This window comes from Pan paniscus, chromosome 8 (assembly GCF_029289425.2).
Source record: "Pan paniscus chromosome 8, NHGRI_mPanPan1-v2.0_pri, whole genome shotgun sequence".
NCBI lineage: Eukaryota > Metazoa > Chordata > Mammalia > Primates > Hominidae > Pan > Pan paniscus.
In genome coordinates, this window is record NC_073257.2 from 114,794,589 (window position 1) to 114,813,413 (window position 18,825).

The following is an 18,825-nucleotide window of genomic DNA, read 5'->3' on the forward strand; positions in this document are numbered from 1 at the left end:
CAGGGTCTTGTTCTGTCACCGAGGCTGGAGTGCAGTGGGGCGATCTGGGCTTACTGCAACCTCTGCCTCTTGGGCTCAAGTGATCCTCCCATCTCAGCCTTCCGAGTAGCAGGGACTACAAGCATGCGCCACCATCACAGAGCTAATTTTTGTATTTTTTGTGGAGACAGGGTCTTCCTGTGGTACGCAGGCTGGTCTGGAACTCTTGGGCTCAAGTGATCCACCTGCCTCGGCCTCCCAAAGTGTGGGGATTACAGGCATGAGCCACCGTGCCTGGCCGGGATCACATTCTAATAAATGTTAGAACAAAGGCCAGAACTTGTTCTGACTCTTATACCATTGTATTAAATGGTTTGTCCTTGTTTTCCTTTAGGGAATTTTCCTAAATTTAAGAATATAGCAACTAAAAAGGGAAATGATTACTATAAAAGTAAGGATAGTGGCCAGGGGTGCGGTGGCTCACACCTGTAATCCCAGAACTTTGGGAGACTGAGGCCGGCAGATCACTTGAGATTAGGAGTTTGAGACTAGCCTGTCTAACATGGCGAAACCCCATCTCTACTAAAAATACAAAAATTAGCTGGGCGTGGTGGTGTGCACCTGTAATTCCAGGTACTCAGGAGGCTGAGGTGGGAGAATTGCTTGAACCCGGGAGGTGGAGGTTGCAGTGAGTCAAGATTGCACCACTGCCCTCCAGCCTAGGCAACAGAGCAAGAATCTGTCTCAAAAAAAAAAAAAAAAAAGTAAGGATAGTGGATACATCTGGATTAGAGGGAGAGGTGTGTAGTCTAGTGGTCTAGAAGGGATATATAGGGGTTTTCTTGACTAGGGGGTGGTCACCTTTACCATGATAATTATCAAGTGAACATAGTCTGCCTGGGGCTGTCCCAGTTTAAGCCTCAAACCAGGTTAAATTTTTTTTTTTTTTTGACATGGAGTCTTGCTCTGTCACCAAGGCTGGACTGCAGTGGCATGATCTCAGCTCACTGCAACCTCTGCCTCCCGGATTCCAGCTATTCTCCTGCCTCTGCCTCCCAAGTAGCTGAGATTACATGCGCCCACCACCACACCCAACTAATTTTTATATTTTTAGTAGAGACATGGTTTCGCCATATTGGCCAGACTGGTCTCAAACTCCTGACCTCAGGTAATCCACCTGCCTTGGCCTCCCAAAGTGCTGGGATTACAGGCGTGAGCCACCATGCCCAGCCAGGTTAAATATTAATAGTAGCCTTTTTTCATTTTCAAGGGGGTTCTGTTTTAGATGATATGTTATGTGTTCAGCTATTATACTGTACATTTATGTTTTATGCACTTTAATGTATTTATTATATGTCAAAAATGTTTTTAAGTTAAAAAAATTAGTATCAGGAAGTCTGGCCTATGATCAGGAGTCCAGGCCAACCTGGGAAACCTTGCATTTGCTTTAAGATTCAAGATTACTACAGAGACCACAGCAGTAGTATTGCCAATCCAGGTGTGGACTTCCTGAACAGAGGCTGTGATGCCCCACCTTGGTTTTCTTCTGGCTCCTGTGACATGAGATAGTTATCTTTGGTTCTTTGTCCTGCATATGGCTGGAGAAGTGGCATAGCTCTTAGTTCTAATTGTGAAGGTCAGTCCAAGATAATATATGAGAAAGTGCATTGTAAACAGTTTAGGTTTTTTCTACTTTGAGTGGCAGGAGTTTCCTAAATTCCTAGGTCAGCAGGACCTCAACATCATTGCAGTGCTACCTGTCAGGTTAATCTTCCTGTAATACAGCCTTTCTACTTAAAACTTTTTACTATAACTCCTGGATACCTACAGAATGAAATCTAAAGTCCTAAACTTGGCATTCAACGCACCACAAACTGACATCCAACCAAGTTTCCAACACTATTTCTGCTGTTCCTCTTCATTGGCTATTGAACCACGTTCAACCATGTGGTGTTCCAAAAATGCTGTTCCCTTTCCAACCTCACCTCATACTTTTCTCTCCAGTAGAATGCCTTCTTCTTTCTTATTTTATTTTTATTTTTTTTGACGGAGTCTTGCTCTTTTGCCCAGGCTGGAGTGCAGTGGCATGATCTTGGCTCACTGCAAACTTCTGCCTCCTGGGATTGATTCTCCTGCCTCAGCCTCCCAAGTAGCTGGGATTACAGGCACCCGCCACCACGCCTGGCTAATTTTTGTATTTTTATTAGAGATGGGGTTTCACCATGTTGGCCAGGCTGGTCTTGAACCCTTGACCTCGTGACCCACCCACCTCAGCCTCTCAAAGTGCTGGGATTGCAGGCGTGAGCCACCGTGCCTGGCTTCTTTCTTATCTTTCAATCCCTTTGGTGGGGACCGAATGTCCGTGTCCCCCCAAAATTCATACATTGAAGCCCACAAGGTGACTGTATTTGAAGATGGAACCTCTAAGGAAGTACTTAAGGTTAACATAGGTCATCAGGGTGGGGCCCTGATCCAGGCGCCTAGTGTCCTTACAAGAAGAAACACCTAGGCCGGGCGCAATGGCTCACGCCTGTAATCCCAGCACTTTGGGAGGCCGAGGCGGGCGAATCACGAGGTCAGGAGATCGAGACCATCTTGGCTAACACGGTGAAACCCCGTCTCTACTAAAAAAAAAATACAAAAAATTAGCCGGGCGTGGTGGCGGGCGCCTGTAATCCCAGCTACTTGGGAGGCTGAGGCAGGAGAATGGCGTGAACCCGGGAGGTGGAGCTTGCAGTGAGCTGAGATCGCGCCACTGCAGTCCAGCCTGGGCGACAGAGCAAGACTCCGTCTCAAAAAAAAAAGAAGAGACACCAGAGAGCTGGCTCTCTCCGTGCACATATAGAGGAAAGTCCATATGAGGACAAAGTGGCTGTCTGCAAGCCAGGAAGAGAGGCTTCCCTGGAAACTCACCCTGTTGGACCTTGATCTGGAACTTTTAGCCTCCAGAACAGTGTCCATTGTATAGGCCAACCCGTCTGTTATGGTTTGTTTGTTTGTTTGTTTTTTGAGAGACGGAGTCTCACTCTGTCGCCCAAGCTGGAATGCAGTGGCACAATCTCGGTTCACTGCAATCTCCGCTCACTGCAATCTCCGCCTCCTGGTTCTAGCAATTCTCCTGCCTCAGCCTCCCAAGTAGCTGGGACTACAGGCGCACACCGCCACGCCTGGCTAATTTTTTGTATTTTAGTAGAGACTGGGTTTCACTGTGTTGCCCAGTCTGGTCTCTAACTCCTGAGCTCAGGCAATCCACCTGCCTTGGCCTCCCAAAGTGCTAGGATTACACGCGTGAGCCACCACACCCAGCCCTGTTATCATTAATACTGAGTGTCAACTTGATTGAAGGATGCAAAGTATTGTTCCTGGGTGGGTCTGTGAGGGTGTTGCCAAAGGAGATTAACATTTGAGTCAGCGGGCTGGGGAAGGCAGACCCACCCTTAATCTGGTGGCCACAATCTAATCAGTTGCCAGCGAATATAAAGCAGGCAGAAAAACGTGAAAATGTGAGACTGGCCTAGCCTCCCAGCCTACCTCTTTCTCCTGTGCTGGATACTTCCTGCCCTCCAACATTGGACTCCAAGTTCTTCAATTTGGAGATTCAGATTGGGTCTCCTCGCTTCTCAAGCTTGCAGACAGCCAATTGTGGGACCTCGTGATCGTTTAAGTTAATACTTAATAAACTCATTTATATATATATATATAGGCTATATATATATAAAGGCTATATATATAGGTTATATATATATAAAGGCTATATATATATATAAAGGCTATATATATATAAAGGCTATATATATATAAAGGCTATATATATATAAAGGCTCTCTCTATATATAAAGGATATATATATAAAAAGGATATATATATAAAAAGGATATATATATAAAGGATATATATCTATATAAAGGATATATATAAAGGATATATATATATAAAGGATATATATAAAGGATATATATATATAAAGGATATATATATATAAAGGATATATATATATAAAGGATATATATATATATAAAGGATATATATATATATATATATATATATATATAAGTTCTGTCCCTCTAGGGAACCCTGACTGATACACTGTCTACAGTATTTTGTTATGGCACCGCGAGCACACTAAGACACCCTTTTTGGAATAGCTCTGACATGGCATATAACTAAAACTTCTATTCCTCAAAGTTCTTCAATCCTTCCCCTTTATTTTACTTCTTTTTAAGACATTTGATGCTCTATCTTGTATTATGTAGTTATTTATGTACACATTTGCTAACTTCCTTGCTAGTAAGTTTTTAGGGTAACCCCTGATTCCATATTGCAGCTCTGCAGTGCCTAGTACACGGTTTGGAAGTTATTAAATATACAATATATATTAGTTGATAAATTTACAAATAAAAGGGGAAAACTAAATGAGGTGAGAAAACACAAACTTTTTATTTAAAATTTAAAGAGGACATAGAAAATTGAGGCAATGTATTACTAAATGGGAAAAAATAAGTTAAATCTTCAGTTTAGTGATATTTAAAATAAATAGGTTCCTGCCAGCAGAGGTGTTAAAATATAAAAAAAAAAAATAGGTATCTCAGAGGAACTAAAAATAGGGGCGGTTTTGTTTTGTTTCTCCCACTGACATGTTGTTTTGTCTTTGCATGGGGGGATTTGACTTATTGGAGTAGAATTTTAGCCCAGCTTCAGAGGCTGTGGAGAAAAGACCATGGGAATGAGCGCAGCTGGTATGGGAAAGCTGATATTTTATGACTAGAGTCATAAATGGAAGCTCTGGTGTCAGCACCCTGCAGGTCTGAGTCTTATGGGAGGGCTCAGAATTGGACACTCCGGACCTATTTGTTTTCCTGGCATCTTATTCCTAGTTACCATCCTCCTGTCAGAGTCTTCTTTATTTCCCACCTGTTTCTCACTTCCCAAATGTAATTTTAAATTAGTCTTTTGAATAGGTAAGATTCATATGGTTCAACATTTTAAAACTTCTATATAGAAGTGAACTGCTTCCCTAAAAGCATGGCCTGGGTTGAGTGTTTTAGTCACAGTGATAAGGATAACCAAGCTCAGAGCCTTGCTTACACCCTTGTCCACACCTGAGCTGGAGGCTGGAAGAAACAGGCATAAAGAGCGTTCTAGAAGATTCTAGAAAATCTCACAGTGGCAGGGCTTGGCAGTCAGAGAGCAGGGGTGCTGGAGTAGGGCAAACAGTGGACTTTTAGCAGCAGAACTGTTCTCTGAGTGGCCCAGTAGGGTCAAGGAGGCAGTGGAGAAAGGGAGGGAGTGCCAGCTCAGAGCACAGAAGACCTCCCATGTGGGCACCTGACAGCCCCATTCCCAGGAACAGCAGCACCCAAGGAGTGTGGGGGGCCCTTCTCAAAGAAGGATGCTTTTCCCACAACTCCATCAAAAAGCCACATTTTTCTGTCCTACCTAGTAACAATGTTCAGAAAATATTTAGCAAAAGGAGGAAAATGGGAAAGCCCTAAATAAGAGGCCTGAAAACTCTTCTTGAAATGGTAAATGGTGTTGCAGATTTTATTTTACTTTTTTTTTTAACTGTTGTGAAAAAATCTTAGCTAAAAGGGTTCTATGTATTTGAGCAAGTGGATAGTGTTGCTTCAGAGAAATCCCTCTCAGGGTGAACAGATTTGATACAGATTTGACTCTATGGAAAGTGTGGTTAACTCCAGCATTTTCCTAGTTCCTGTTTTTCCTCAGATCTTGTGGGGTTGTTTGTTTCAGACAGTCTTACTGTTACCCAGGCTGGAGTACAGTGGCGCCATCTCGGCTCACTACAATCTCCGCCTCCCGGGTTCAAGCGATTCTCCTGCCTCAGCCTCCCGAGTAGCTGGGATTACAGGCGCCCACCACCACACCCGGCTAATTTTAGTATTTTTAGTAGAGACAGGGTTTCACCATGTTGGCCAGACTGTTCTTGAACTCCTGACCTCAGGTGATCTACCTGCCTCAGCTTCCCAAAGTGCTGGGATTACAGGCATGCACCATCATGCCCAGCCCTTTTTTTTTTTTTTTTTTTTTTTTCTGAGATAGGGTCTCATTCTGTCACCCAGGCTGGAGTGCAGTGGCACGATCACAGCTCACTGTAGCCTTGAACTCCTGGGCTCAAGTGATCCTCCCACGTCAGCCTCCTGAGTAGTTGGGACTACAGGAACATGCCACAATGCCCAGCTAACATTTCATTTTATTTTTGGTAGACAGTGTCTATGTTGCCCAGGCTAGTCTTGAACTCCTGGGCTCAAGTTATCCTTCTGCCTCAGCCTCCCAAAGTCGTGGGATTACAGGCATGAGCCACCATGGCCAGCCAAGATCTTGTGTTTTGGTGTGATTAAAATGTCATTGTTGGAGCCTGGTGCATTAGCTTGTGCCTATAGCTTCAGCTACTCAGGAGGCTGAGGAAGGAAGATTGCTTGAGTTTGAGCCCAGGAGTTTGAGGCTGCGGTGAGCTATGATTGTGCCACTGCACTCCAGTCTGGGCAACAGAGTGAGACCCTGTTCCCTAAAAAGAAAAAAGAAATGATACCGTTGAAGCAATAAATATGAATACTTTTTATAAGTAGGCAATTTTTGGAAAAAAAAGCTTCTCTATAAAATCAGCTTTATGTTCAGCAACAAAACGTGTAGAATGACATTTAGTGTTTTATTTGCCATCTTTAAGAAAATCAAACTTATCAAACTTTAAAAGACTTTTAGGTCTGGATGCAATGCCTTCTAAATCCCTGAACCTACAGACTTGGGAGCTTATCTTTTGCAGATGAGAAAATTGAAGTCACCTTTCCCTTTTAGTATATAGTGAAGGATTCTGGAAAGAGAGGGTTAGTTAGGGAAGGTATGTGGTTCTAGCTTTATCTAAATGACTTGCCCAAGGTCAGACCGTCAGAACTTAAATAGGATTGGGCAGCAGCAGCAACCATTTAGCAATCTTGGGCCTTTTGTCCCCCTTTATGGAGGTGAAATATCATAATTCAAGAGCCTCATTTTTGTTTTTCTTCCAGATTTCAGAAGAGATCCCTAGAGGCAGGTGTTGACCTTGCCCTCCATTTAAACAAATGGACGGGCTGGGAAGCCCCTGGAAGTCACCATAAGCCTGCTCTATAGCAGGTCCTCACTAAAGAGGGTAACGGCTGGGCATGGTGGTTCACGCCTGTAATCCCAGCACTTTGGGAAGCCGAGGCAGGCAGATCACCTGAGGTCAGGAGTTCGAGACCAGCCTGCCCAACATGGCAAAACCCCGTCTCTACTAAAAATACAAAAAATTAGCCGGGCGTGGTGGCAGGCTCCTGTAATCTCAGCTACTTGGGAGGCTGAGGCAGGAGAATTGCTTGAACCTGGGAGGTAGAGCTTGCAGTGAGCTGAGATCATGCTGCTGCACTGCACTTTAGCCTGGGTGACGAGCAAAACTCCTTCCCCCCACCAAAAAAAAAAAAAGAAGAGAAACTACTGAAGCCAAAAAGCCTCCAAACTTGAAGATCCCTCTTGCTAAGGAACAATTACTTGACTTAGGCATCTAGATTGCTCTGTGTGTCTTGAGTATACATGAAGAGTATAAACCCCCACCAACCATCCAGGATCATTCAGCAACCCTCTGTGTGAATTTGAGTTTTTTTTTTTTTAATATTGTAAGTTGTCTGGGTGTCCTTTCTGACCTTTTCTTCTATGAAGTCCTGAATTTCTAACTTGCTTCTAAATTGCTGAATGTCACATTTTCCTGTTGTAGCTTTCTCTGAAATGCACAGGAAATGTCTGTAGGGTTGGCAAGCTCCTCCTCCCCCGACTTCACTCCTATTCCACACATGTACTTTCAGCATTTGAGAGCCTGTCTTCTCTCTTAGCTCCCTTAAAAACATTTGTAGTATTTCCACTTTTTATGAAGTTAAAATGGTTTATTTTCAATCCACTGAGTTAGAAGGATCATGTCTATCCTTAACCTTTGCCAAATATCCTTAAAAATCATTTTTTTCTTGGGAAACTTCCATAATGCCATTCTTATAAATGCATGCCAAGCCTGAGCCTGTGGGTGGTTTTCTTCATCTGAACTTACTTTTCAAATATAGCAGTATGAGACTTGAGGTAGAGGAAGCAGCATCAGAAATGGAAGGGCTGGAAACTAGATTCAGGACATTGTTTAAAATAATCAGAATAAATACTTTCATTTATTTAACATTCTACATATATTGTTTTGAATATCTATCATTGGCCAGGCCTGGTGGCTCATACATGTAATCCCAGCACTTTGGGAGGCCAAGTAAGGAGGATCTCTTGAGGCAAGAAGTTTGAGACCAGCCTGGGAACATGGTGAAACCCTGTCTCTACTAAAAATTTAAAAAAAAATTAGGCAGATGTGGTGGCATGTGCCGGTAGTCCCAGCTACTTGGGAGGCTGAGCCCAGGAAGTGGAGACTGCAGTGAGCCATGATTGTGCCACTGCACTCCAGCCTGGATGACAGAGCGAGACCCTGTTTTGTTTGTTTGTTTTAAAAAAAGAATAAAGAATATCTAGGGCCAGGTGTGGTGGCTCATGCCTGTAATCCAGGCACTTTGGGAGGCCCAAATGGGTGGATCACCTGAGGTCCGGAGTTTGAGACCAGCCTAGCCAACATATAGTGAAATCTCGTCTCTACTAAAAATACAAAAATTAGCTGGGCGAAGTGGTGCATGCCTGTAGTCCCAGCTACTTGGGAAGCTGAGGCAAGAGAGAATCCTTTGAACCTAGGAGGCAGAGGTTGCAGTGAGCCGAGATCGCACCACTGCACTCCAGCCTGGGTGCCAGAATGAGACTCCGTCTCTCTCTCTCAAAAAAAAAAAATATATATATATATATATATATATATAAAATATATATGTATATAATATACATCTATCTATCTATATATCTACTATTCTTCTAGGCCCCTGTGATACAGCAGTGAACAAACAGCACACTTTCTGCCCTCAGGGAGCTTAAGTTCTAGTGGAAGAAGACAGATAACAAACCAAATCAATAATTTACATAGTGTATTAGAAAGTGATCTTTGCTTTCAAGAAAAATAAAGTAGACGCGGCATAGAGGGAGTGTTTTCCGCAAGTTTAAAATCAGATGGCTTTTGAGCAAAGCACTAAAGGAGGTGAACAACAAGGCTATGCTGACATCTGGGGGAAGAAAGTCCCAAGCCCAGGAAACAAACAGTAAGTGCAAAGGCTCGCAAGGGAAAATCCCTGGAGTGATGGAGAAACAGTTTGGAGAGAAATTAATTTGGCTTATTATCAGTCTCCTTCCACTAGGAGAGCAGCAGGTAATGAGGTCCGAGAAGTAACGGGAGGTAGCAGACCTTCGAGCCTAGTAGGATGTTGTAGGTACTTTGGCTTTCTCTAGGATGAGATGGGAAGCCAATGGAGGCGTTTCAGCCAAGGGAGCAACAGAATCTCATGGACAAGATCACTTGCTGCTGGGTTGAGAAGGGAAAGGAACAGGTGAAGAGGAAAGATCAGTTAGGAGGCCACTGCAATCATTCCAGAAATTACTCATACCAGAAATTAATCAGAGACGTTTGATGCATTTACAAAAGCGGTGGTAGGGGGGCGCGGGATGTGCTTGTAGAATACAAAAGAGGTAGAGAAACATTAAACATTTTGAATGTTTTAAGTTTCTTCTTTTTTCTTTCTTTTTTTTTGATACGGAGTCTCCCTGTGTCACCCAGGCTGGAGTGCAGTGGCGCGATCTCGGCTCACTGCAAGCTCCGCCTCCCGGGTTCACGCCATTCTCCTGCCTCAGCCTCTCCGAGTAGCTGGGACTACAGGCGCCCGCCACCATGCCCGGTTAATTTTTTGTATTTTTAGTAGAGACGGGGTTTCACCGTGGTCTACGATCTCCTGACCTCATGCTCCGCCCGCCTCGGCCTCCCAAAGTACTGGGATTACAAGCGTGAGCCACCAACGCCCGGCCTGAATGTTTTAAGTTTCAAGGAAAAGACCAATTTGGCAGCTACTCTGCTACCTCGTCACCTCCAGGTGACGTTGGGAGTACTGGGGAGCTAGGTTTCCAGAACTTTTTGCTCTTGAGTGACCTAAGACCCTAGCAGAGTTTGGTCAGTGTGATTAAGAATGAGCCTCTGTGGGTCTGTTTAGGATGCTTGCCCCCTCCCATTTCCTTAACTTGCCTGAATTCCTGCTGGGAATACAGATTCGGGGCCCTTCCCACTCTGTAAATATGGGAAAAGGTCTAGGAAGTATATACTCCTAGCAATAATATGTAGGGGTTCTATGACTAGGAAACTTGGGGAACTGTCCCCCTGACCGCTCCATCCGTAACTTCTGCACACCTTTTGGGGTACGCCGCCGACCTGGAAAGCGTTGCAGGGCGCTCATGCGGCCCGCAGGTGGCGCCACGTGATCGCGAGCCGCAGAGAGCGCGTACCCTAGGAGTCTCGAGGCGCGAGGACTGCTGGTCCGCAGCTGTGCCGGGGCCACCGACGCCGCTTACCCCGGCGGAGCGCCGCGCAGGTGGAGTTGGGGAGAGCGGCCGGTGCCCCGGCTTTTTAGGCTGTGTGCATCCCAAGCCGCCTCTAGTTGGCTTCTCGGGCTTCCGGGGCAGGAGGGCGCGCGGCTTTGTGCCTACGAATTGAGAACTGGAGAGCCAGTAACAGGTGCACCGGGAACCTGCCACCTTGCGCCGCAGGGCTTTAGTCCAAACCCGGCCGGTCCAGGCTCCGGGATCTACTACAGGGCCCCCTGGGGAGCGCGGGCCCCAGGGACGGCTCCTTCCCATTGGCAGCAGGACGGATGCCACGCCCCTTTTCCTTCAGCTCTCATCTTTGACTGGCTCTCGAGTCCCAGATGGCCACGCCCCCTCCCCTCGCACATACACAAGAGTCACGCGCCTTTCAGTTGGAAACTTGGCGTGCAGACGGGGACGGTGGCTCTCGTCGCCCCACCCACTTACCTTGCCATTGGTCCGCGGAGCGGCACACGGTCACGCCCCCATTCCAGCCCCCTGGCTGGGAGGGCGGGCACCCGCTTGTGATTGGCTGGTCGGCCTGCCTCTCGCGGGAGCAGCCGGCGCTCCTCTCCCTCCCTCTTTCCCTCCCGCGAGCCAGGGGGTTCCTCAGCTGGCTGAGGTCGAGTCAGTGTCAGTCAGGGAGGCGAACTGCTGAGCACTGGCCGCGGACGCTCCGTTGCAGTCTCGCCCAGGGGCCGGTACCTGCGCTCGCGCCGCCGGGTGGAAAGGATGAAGCCGCAGCTGGAGCAGCCACCCTATGATTGGCTGTGGCGCTTGTGAACCCAAAGTAAAGATGGCGGGCGGGCAGGCAGCCGCCGCACTGCCCACTTGGAAGATGGCGGCGCGCCGCAGCCTCAGCGCCCGCGGCCGGGGGATCCTGCAGGCGGCTGCGGGGCGGCTGCTGCCGCTGCTCCTGCTGAGCTGCTGCTGCGGTGCGGGCGGCTGCGCAGCGGTGGGCGAGAATGAGGAGACGGTGATCATCGGGCTGCGACTGGAGGACACGAACGACGTGTCGTTCATGGAAGGGGGGGCGCTGCGGGTGAGCGAACGGACCCGGGTCAAGCTGCGGGTGTACGGGCAGAACATCAATAACGAGACGTGGTCCCGCATCGCCTTCACCGAGCACGAGCGGCGGCGCCACAGCCCGGGGGAGCGCGGGCTGGGGGGCCCCGCGCCGCCAGAGCCGGACAGCGGCCCCCAGCGCTGCGGCATCCGCACCTCAGACATCATCATCTTGCCCCACATCATTCTCAACCGCCGCACCTCGGGCATCATCGAGATCGAGATCAAACCGCTACGCAAGATGGAGAAGAGCAAGTCCTATTACCTGTGCACGTCGCTCTCCACGCCCGCCCTGGGCGCCGGCGGCTCGGGGTCCACGGGTGGCGCCGTCGGGGGCAAGGGTGGCTCGGGGGTAGCCGGGCTCCCGCCGCCCCCGTGGGCCGAGACCACCTGGATTTACCACGACGGCGAGGACACCAAGATGATCGTAGGCGAAGAGAAGAAGTTCCTGCTGCCCTTCTGGCTGCAGGTGATCTTCATTTCGCTGCTGCTGTGCCTGTCGGGCATGTTCAGCGGCCTCAACCTGGGGCTCATGGCCCTGGACCCGATGGAGCTGCGCATCGTGCAGAACTGCGGCACGGAGAAGGAGAAGAATTACGCCAAGCGCATCGAGCCGGTGCGCAGGCAGGGCAACTACCTGCTGTGCTCACTGCTGCTGGGCAACGTGCTGGTCAACACCACGCTCACCATCCTGCTCGACGACATCGCCGGCTCGGGCCTCGTGGCCGTGGTAGTCTCCACCATCGGTATCGTCATCTTCGGAGAGATCGTGCCCCAGGCCATCTGCTCCCGGCACGGCCTGGCTGTGGGGGCCAACACCATCTTCCTCACCAAGTTTTTCATGATGATGACCTTCCCCGCTTCCTACCCGGTCAGCAAGCTGCTGGACTGCGTCCTGGGCCAGGAGATAGGCACCGTCTATAACCGGGAAAAACTGCTGGAGATGCTCCGGGTCACCGATCCCTACAACGACCTCGTTAAGGAGGAGCTGAACATCATCCAAGGGGCGCTGGAGCTCCGCACCAAGACGGTGGAGGACGTGATGACCCCACTCCGGGACTGCTTCATGATCACCGGCGAAGCCATCCTGGACTTCAACACCATGTCTGAGATCATGGAGAGCGGCTACACCCGCATTCCAGTGTTTGAAGGGGAGCGCTCCAATATCGTGGACCTGCTGTTTGTCAAAGACTTGGCCTTCGTGGATCCCGATGACTGTACCCCCCTGAAAACCATCACCAAATTTTATAACCACCCCTTGCACTTTGTTTTCAATGACACCAAGTTGGACGCTATGCTGGAAGAATTTAAGAAAGGTGGGAAATTTTGGTCTCTTTCATTGGCTTGCTCTTTCTCTCTCCATCCTCCTCCCTACTTGAGTCCTCTACCCTGAGACCAACCCCCCAAGGCGAGTTGACCGGGATTTCTCCTTCTCTCTCTTAATTGCAAAGTTGAAAGGGTGGCGTGGATTTGGGGATGGATTGAACTAGTAAGTGCTACTAGGTTATTTTAAAGCACAAGATTGCCATCACTTACTTTTTCCCATTATCAAAAAGCAGGCTGTGTAATTTCTGTGCATGACACTTTTTTTTTTTTTTGTCCCGTGTGTGGGCCTCTGTTCTTGAGGGGTCTGCCGCCTTCATTGTCTGGGTTCTCAGTGAGTAGGTGAAGGTAGGGGCTGGCTGATGCCATGCCATTTGGTGGACTTTAATCACAGGCATTTGGAAAACATGTAACTAGCTTTTGTAAACCCAGTGCAGTCCTTTTTCTCCTCCTTAAACATCCACACTGGCCTTTCAAAGATCGAAGTACATTTTCTATAGCTTCTGTTCCTGCTTGCCTGGCAACTTGTGGGGAAGATTGAGGTCTGCCTTTGAGGGTAAGGGGTGGGGTAAACTAAGTATCGCCAAAAAAAATCACCCATTTTGGATGTGACTTCTCTTAGCTAGAAAAGAGTTGTTGTTGTTGTTTTAAATTAAAGTTATTAATATGTAACTTGGAAAGATTAGAGGTTAGCCAGCCTTTTGTGAAGAGGCTGTATGTCCCGTAGCCTTCTTCACTATTTGTTTACATTTATCTGACAACAGTTACAGTTGCCCAAACCAAGTGTGATTTTGGCAGAAAGCTTGAACCTTTAACAGTGGGATGAATCCCTCTATTGGGGCTTATTTATTTCTTGACTCTTTCAGTTTAACGTGTTCTTTTTTTCCACCTTGATCATCCGATACATTAAGTTGAAGTATGTCTCCGTCAACTCTCACCGTTCCAAGGTGCTTATACAGTACATCATTTATATTTGTTCGTTTGACCATATAATGAACAGGTAAATAGCAACTTGTACTATTATTATTGAAGTTCTGAATGTTTCCAGTAAATAGTGTTATTTGAAAACCAAGGGATGCTGAGTTTTTGAATTATTAAGATGCTAGGGCATGTGCAGGTATTGAAATGTGTATGTAACCTTTCGTGACCTGATAGTCCTCAAAACCAAGTTTTCCTTCTTCAAATAGAATTTTGATCACTGGTAGTAGTCTCTCCTCTGAAAAAGGTGATATGTACCTGGTGACAGCTCACTGGATGTGATGATCTGAACATACTCAAAGAGTGTATGGTTGTCCTAATGCCATTTTTCCGGTTGAATGATGTCCTCTCTAGAAAAGGATCACATTGTAGTAAGTTTTATGTAAAGGAACAGGGCAGAATGTGCTTTGAAGATTGGTAAATTTGCATTTAAAAGCAGAAGGAGGTTCTTCTGGTTTCTTAAATAGTAAAAAGAAAATGTCCAGTATCTCTAGGTGACATAGCTTCTTTTGGGGGTGTCATTCTTTCACCACTAAGTTGTTAATTAGAGCATCTAACTTCTTTCATTTTGCAGTAATATCTGTAATACAGAAAGATATATTGGGATGTTTGGAAATGCCCCTGAAAGTCTTTCTGTTGCTAAATTTCCCAATATTGATACAGATGATCTATTGCATGAGTTTTTTATTACTTAGAATTTTGCACATTTACTCATGAATTGATAACACTAGTTTGTACTTCTTGCTGAAGTCTTTTCTTCACTTCTGTATCTTTTTACCTTGAGAATTTAGTTTTTCACCTCACAGCTCCTTAATGCTGCCCTTACTCAAAATTTCAAAATTCGTATTATTTTGAAATTTGTGCTTGATTGACCTTGAACAATTTTTCTATGATGGATTTATTTTCATGAGGAGCTGTTTTTCCTTCAGAATTACCACTCAGTATTTTTTTGAAATGTATTCTTTAAATGATGGAATTACTAATATTTCCCTATGAATTCTAGAAAAATAGTAATGCACAAGATTTAATTTTTGTCTTTAACTAGAATGATGTATTTGGTTAAGAAGATAGTCCAAATTAAAGGCATACATTCAAGCTAGTGGCATATTCGGAAGAGCAGGCAAAGATAGTTGGTTGCAAATGGGAAATTTAAGCCATGATCTTAAAAGGACAGAATGGATATTTGTTACTTAAACTATGGGAATAATTGATTTTTTCACCTTCCCTTTCTTGGATTTTTTTTTTTATTATCAGTTTGGTTACTTTAACCTTACTGTCAGTTATATTGGTTCTTTTTTTTATGTCTGAGTTAAAACATTTTACCTGATTTTCATGTCTTCATTTTCTAAATCAATTATGACAGTGTTAACAATCAACCTTTTATTTTTCTCTACTGAATAACGGCGTATTGAATGGTTCGAAGACTTTTTCTTCCTCTACCTCTCTCCTAAATTCCTCATTTACAAAAGAAAACCCAAAACAAAACAAACAACCCCAACAATACCAACTGTAACTCCCCAGACCAGTTAGATCATAAATCCAGATCTCATTGAAAATTATCCTTTTGGCTAGGCATGGTGGCTCATGCCCGTAATCCCAGCACTTTGGGAGGCCAAGGTGGGCAGATGGCTTGAGCCCAAGAGTTCGAGACTAGCCTGGGCTACCTGGTGACACCCCGTCCCTACAAAAAATACAAAAATTAGCTGGGCGTGGTGGTGTGTGCCTGTGGTCCCAGCTCCTTGGGAGGCCTGAGGTGGGAGGATTCCTTGAGCCTGGGAGGCAGAGATTGCAATGAGCTGAGATGGTGCCATTGCACTACAGCCTTGGGGACAAAGACCCTGTCTCAAAAAAAAAAAAAAAGAAACAAAATTGTCCTTCCTAATTAAGAACTTCTGTATTGAAGACTTTCCTGTATATAGCTGTAGAGAATTAGTCTGAGTTGTTCTTTATTAAGGAGGAGGAAATAGAATGTTCTGAATGTGGGAAGAAAAGCCACCTTTATATTAGTATATGTGAATGTCTTCTTTCTTCTTCCTTTTTTTTTTCCCCAAGAGACAAGGTCTCACTGTGTTGCCCAGGCTGGATTCGAACTGTGATTGTCTTTTTTCTCTGGCTACCAGGAAACTCTTGGCTTTATTTGAGACAGTAATTGTGCTAATTTTACAGTTTGATCATGATGATGGTGATGATTATTACTTACCTATGTATTCTGTGCCAGGTACAGGGGCTGGGGCTTTATATGAATCACCTTGTTTAAATCTCACAATGGCTGAATGAAGTATTATCTCCATTTTACAAATGAGGAAATTGACTTGGGTGAAATGATTTGTTCAAGGTCACACAGTAATTTGTGCCTTGGGGTTTTAACTTAGGTCTTTGTGACACCAGAACCTGCTCTCTTAACCTCTCTCTTATGCTGCTCTCCTTGATCCTGGTTTGACATTTCTATTTTACTGAGTGTGAGGTTTAGTCTTTTGTCTCAACACTGCCTCAGAGCCTGTTGGGCAATAGAAAAAAAATGTGTTTAAACATATATATGGCTTTAAACCCAGTGCTTCTGTGGTGTTGTGCATAACAACTGGTGTCCCCTTTTTTGCCATTAAAACAAATCAGTTTTTTGGCCTGTGTGATCCTAAGTCTAAAGAATTGTGTTGACAGCATTTGCATATCCAGCATCAAGATTCATTTTGGAAAGTTTTGTACTAACAATGTGCTGTACTAATGTGCTTCTTCCATGGGCTGCTCTACAGCTGTTTTTCCCATAGCTAAATTATGTAATCATGTTTCACTATTGGTTTCTTATCTGTTTCTGTTGCAAGGGACACATAGTAATTGGTCAAACTCAGTTTTGTGTTTTAATCTTGGTTTTTATTTACATTTTTGAATCTGTCTGTATAACTGGTTGCTAATGAGCATCCTTTACACAACTCTGCTCTCTGTATTCCATGCAAGGAACCTTTCTCTTTTTTTGTGTGTGTTAGTTTTGTAGTTACTTACAAGTCTAAATAAGAGAATAAATTCAGTAAATACCGCTAGAGGATTATGAGAATTTTAGAAAAACTAGAGCAATGTAGTGTAGGGGAAGGAAAAGCAAAATGAAAGGCTGCCACCTTTGTGTGTGGAAAGCATGTTAGAGGCTCTCCATTCACCTGACAAAACCGTCCTCACAAAAGATTGGGCCACCAAGTTGTCTATGCTGAGGTGCATTTGAAGAATTTGTAACCAGTTACTGTTTCATTGTTTTTCTTTTAGCTTTATAACAGTTGCATTCCAGTATTGCAGAGCATGCTATTTACAGCTGCTAGGGACTTAGCCAGCCTCTTTTCTAGCTTTTTCTTAGGAACAGGTGGGATCACCAGATAATGTTGTTCTTCAAGGAAAGAATGCACTGTACAGTTTTCACCTAAGATATTAGGTAATTTCTTCCTATAACTCAGCAAATCTCTCCATATTAATATACTGAGAGCTTAATATTAAACACATTTTTTTCTCACCAAATTAAGTGTTGTATTTGCCTTGAATCTAGGAAGTTGTTTTTTTTTTTTAAATTATTTTATACGTATTTGTTAGGGTCTTGCTATGTTGCCCAGGCTGGTCTTGAACTCCTGGCCTCAAGCAATCCTCCCATCTGAGCCTTCCAAGGTGCTGGGATTACAGGTGCATGCCACCATGCCTGGCCAGAAGATGTTTTTATTAGTGTTTAAAGGTATGAATGGTGTCACCGGGAGCTGATATATTTGTTTTCATGATGTTGTACATTTATTTTTGTGCAGTAACATACATTAAATGATTGTAATTTTGTGTGTTTTTAGAACACTATTATGAAATATCCAGATAATACAGAATCAGAGCTGGAAGGCAGGCAGCTTGAGGATTATCTAGTCCAGTGTTTGCCAGATTTACCTGATGATAAGATTTACTTGGGGCTGGGTGCGGTGGCTCACGCCTGTAATCCAGGCACTTTGGGAGGCTGAGACGGGCGGATCACCTGAGGAAGGGAATTCAAGACCAGCCTGACCAACATGGAGAGACCTTGTCTCTACTGAAAATACAAAGTTAGCCGGGCATGGTGGCACATGCCTGTAATCCCAACTACTCGGGAGGCTGAGGCAGGAGAATTGCTTGAACCCGGGAGGCGGAGGCTGTGGTGAACTGAGATCGCACCATTGCATTCCAGTCTGGGCAACAAGAGCGAAACTCCATCTCAAAAAAAAAAAAAAAAAAAAGATTTACTTGGGTCACTTAATAAGAGTAAGGTATTAGGCCTCACCCAGAGACCTCTGAATTGGGAAAGAGCTTTTGGAATCCATGTCGTTTACAGTTTCCCTGGGGTACTTCTTATGGTTATGTGAGTTTAGGAAAAACTGGTCTAGTCAGCCCCTTGATTAAGGAAAGTAAACCCTGAGAAAGAGAAAAAACAAAGTAAATGACCTATTTAGGGCCACCTACCTAGCTAGTAGCATCAACTGAACTAGATCCCATGTCCCTGACTTCTAGATTGGAGTTCTTCCTGCTCCAGCAGGCTGGTCTTCTGGTCCCAAGTTATTCAGAGATGAAGGTAGCAGCATCATTGAAAAAACAAATAGTGAGTGTTACCGTTGGTTTTTATTGGTCTCGTGATTTTCCTGTCAATATCTTAGACACCCTGGATTCAAGCAATTTTTGACAAGCATTTTATTATATAGAAAATAAGTCCAAGTTTGTGAGCTCATTTTTATTTAATTTTATGTTTTATTTTTATCTTAGTTTAACTGAGTTTTTTACTTTGTTGTGGTTAGACTAGGAGGGTATTTTAGGAAATGAGTGTTGATACCGAGGTTATTTGAAGCCTCAGGTAATTAAATATAAGATGTTCTATTTGACTTAGCTTATTTTGGATATCCTTTAATGATTTGTTTTCTCATTGATTATTTCTTCTGTGAGAGTAATGATGATTGGATTTGGTTAGGACTGTGGGGGTGAAGCTTCCTTGACTTTTCATTTCTG

General features: G+C 44.9%; 1 protein-coding gene across 2 annotated transcripts in view; it reads left to right on the forward strand.

Moving 5' to 3' along the window:
• The first annotated feature begins 10,236 nt into the window (after window positions 1-10,236).
• The window catches only part of CNNM2 (cyclin and CBS domain divalent metal cation transport mediator 2), a 166,037-nt gene continuing 157,448 nt past the window's right edge, over window positions 10,237-18,825 (forward strand). For both annotated transcript variants that reach the window (XM_003825532.7, XM_034931394.4), the window contains exon 1: window positions 10,237-12,854. In XM_003825532.7, the coding sequence (XP_003825580.2) occupies window positions 11,234-12,854 (1,621 nt within the window). In that variant the 5' untranslated portion in view covers window positions 10,237-11,233. The remainder of the gene's footprint in view (window positions 12,855-18,825) is intronic.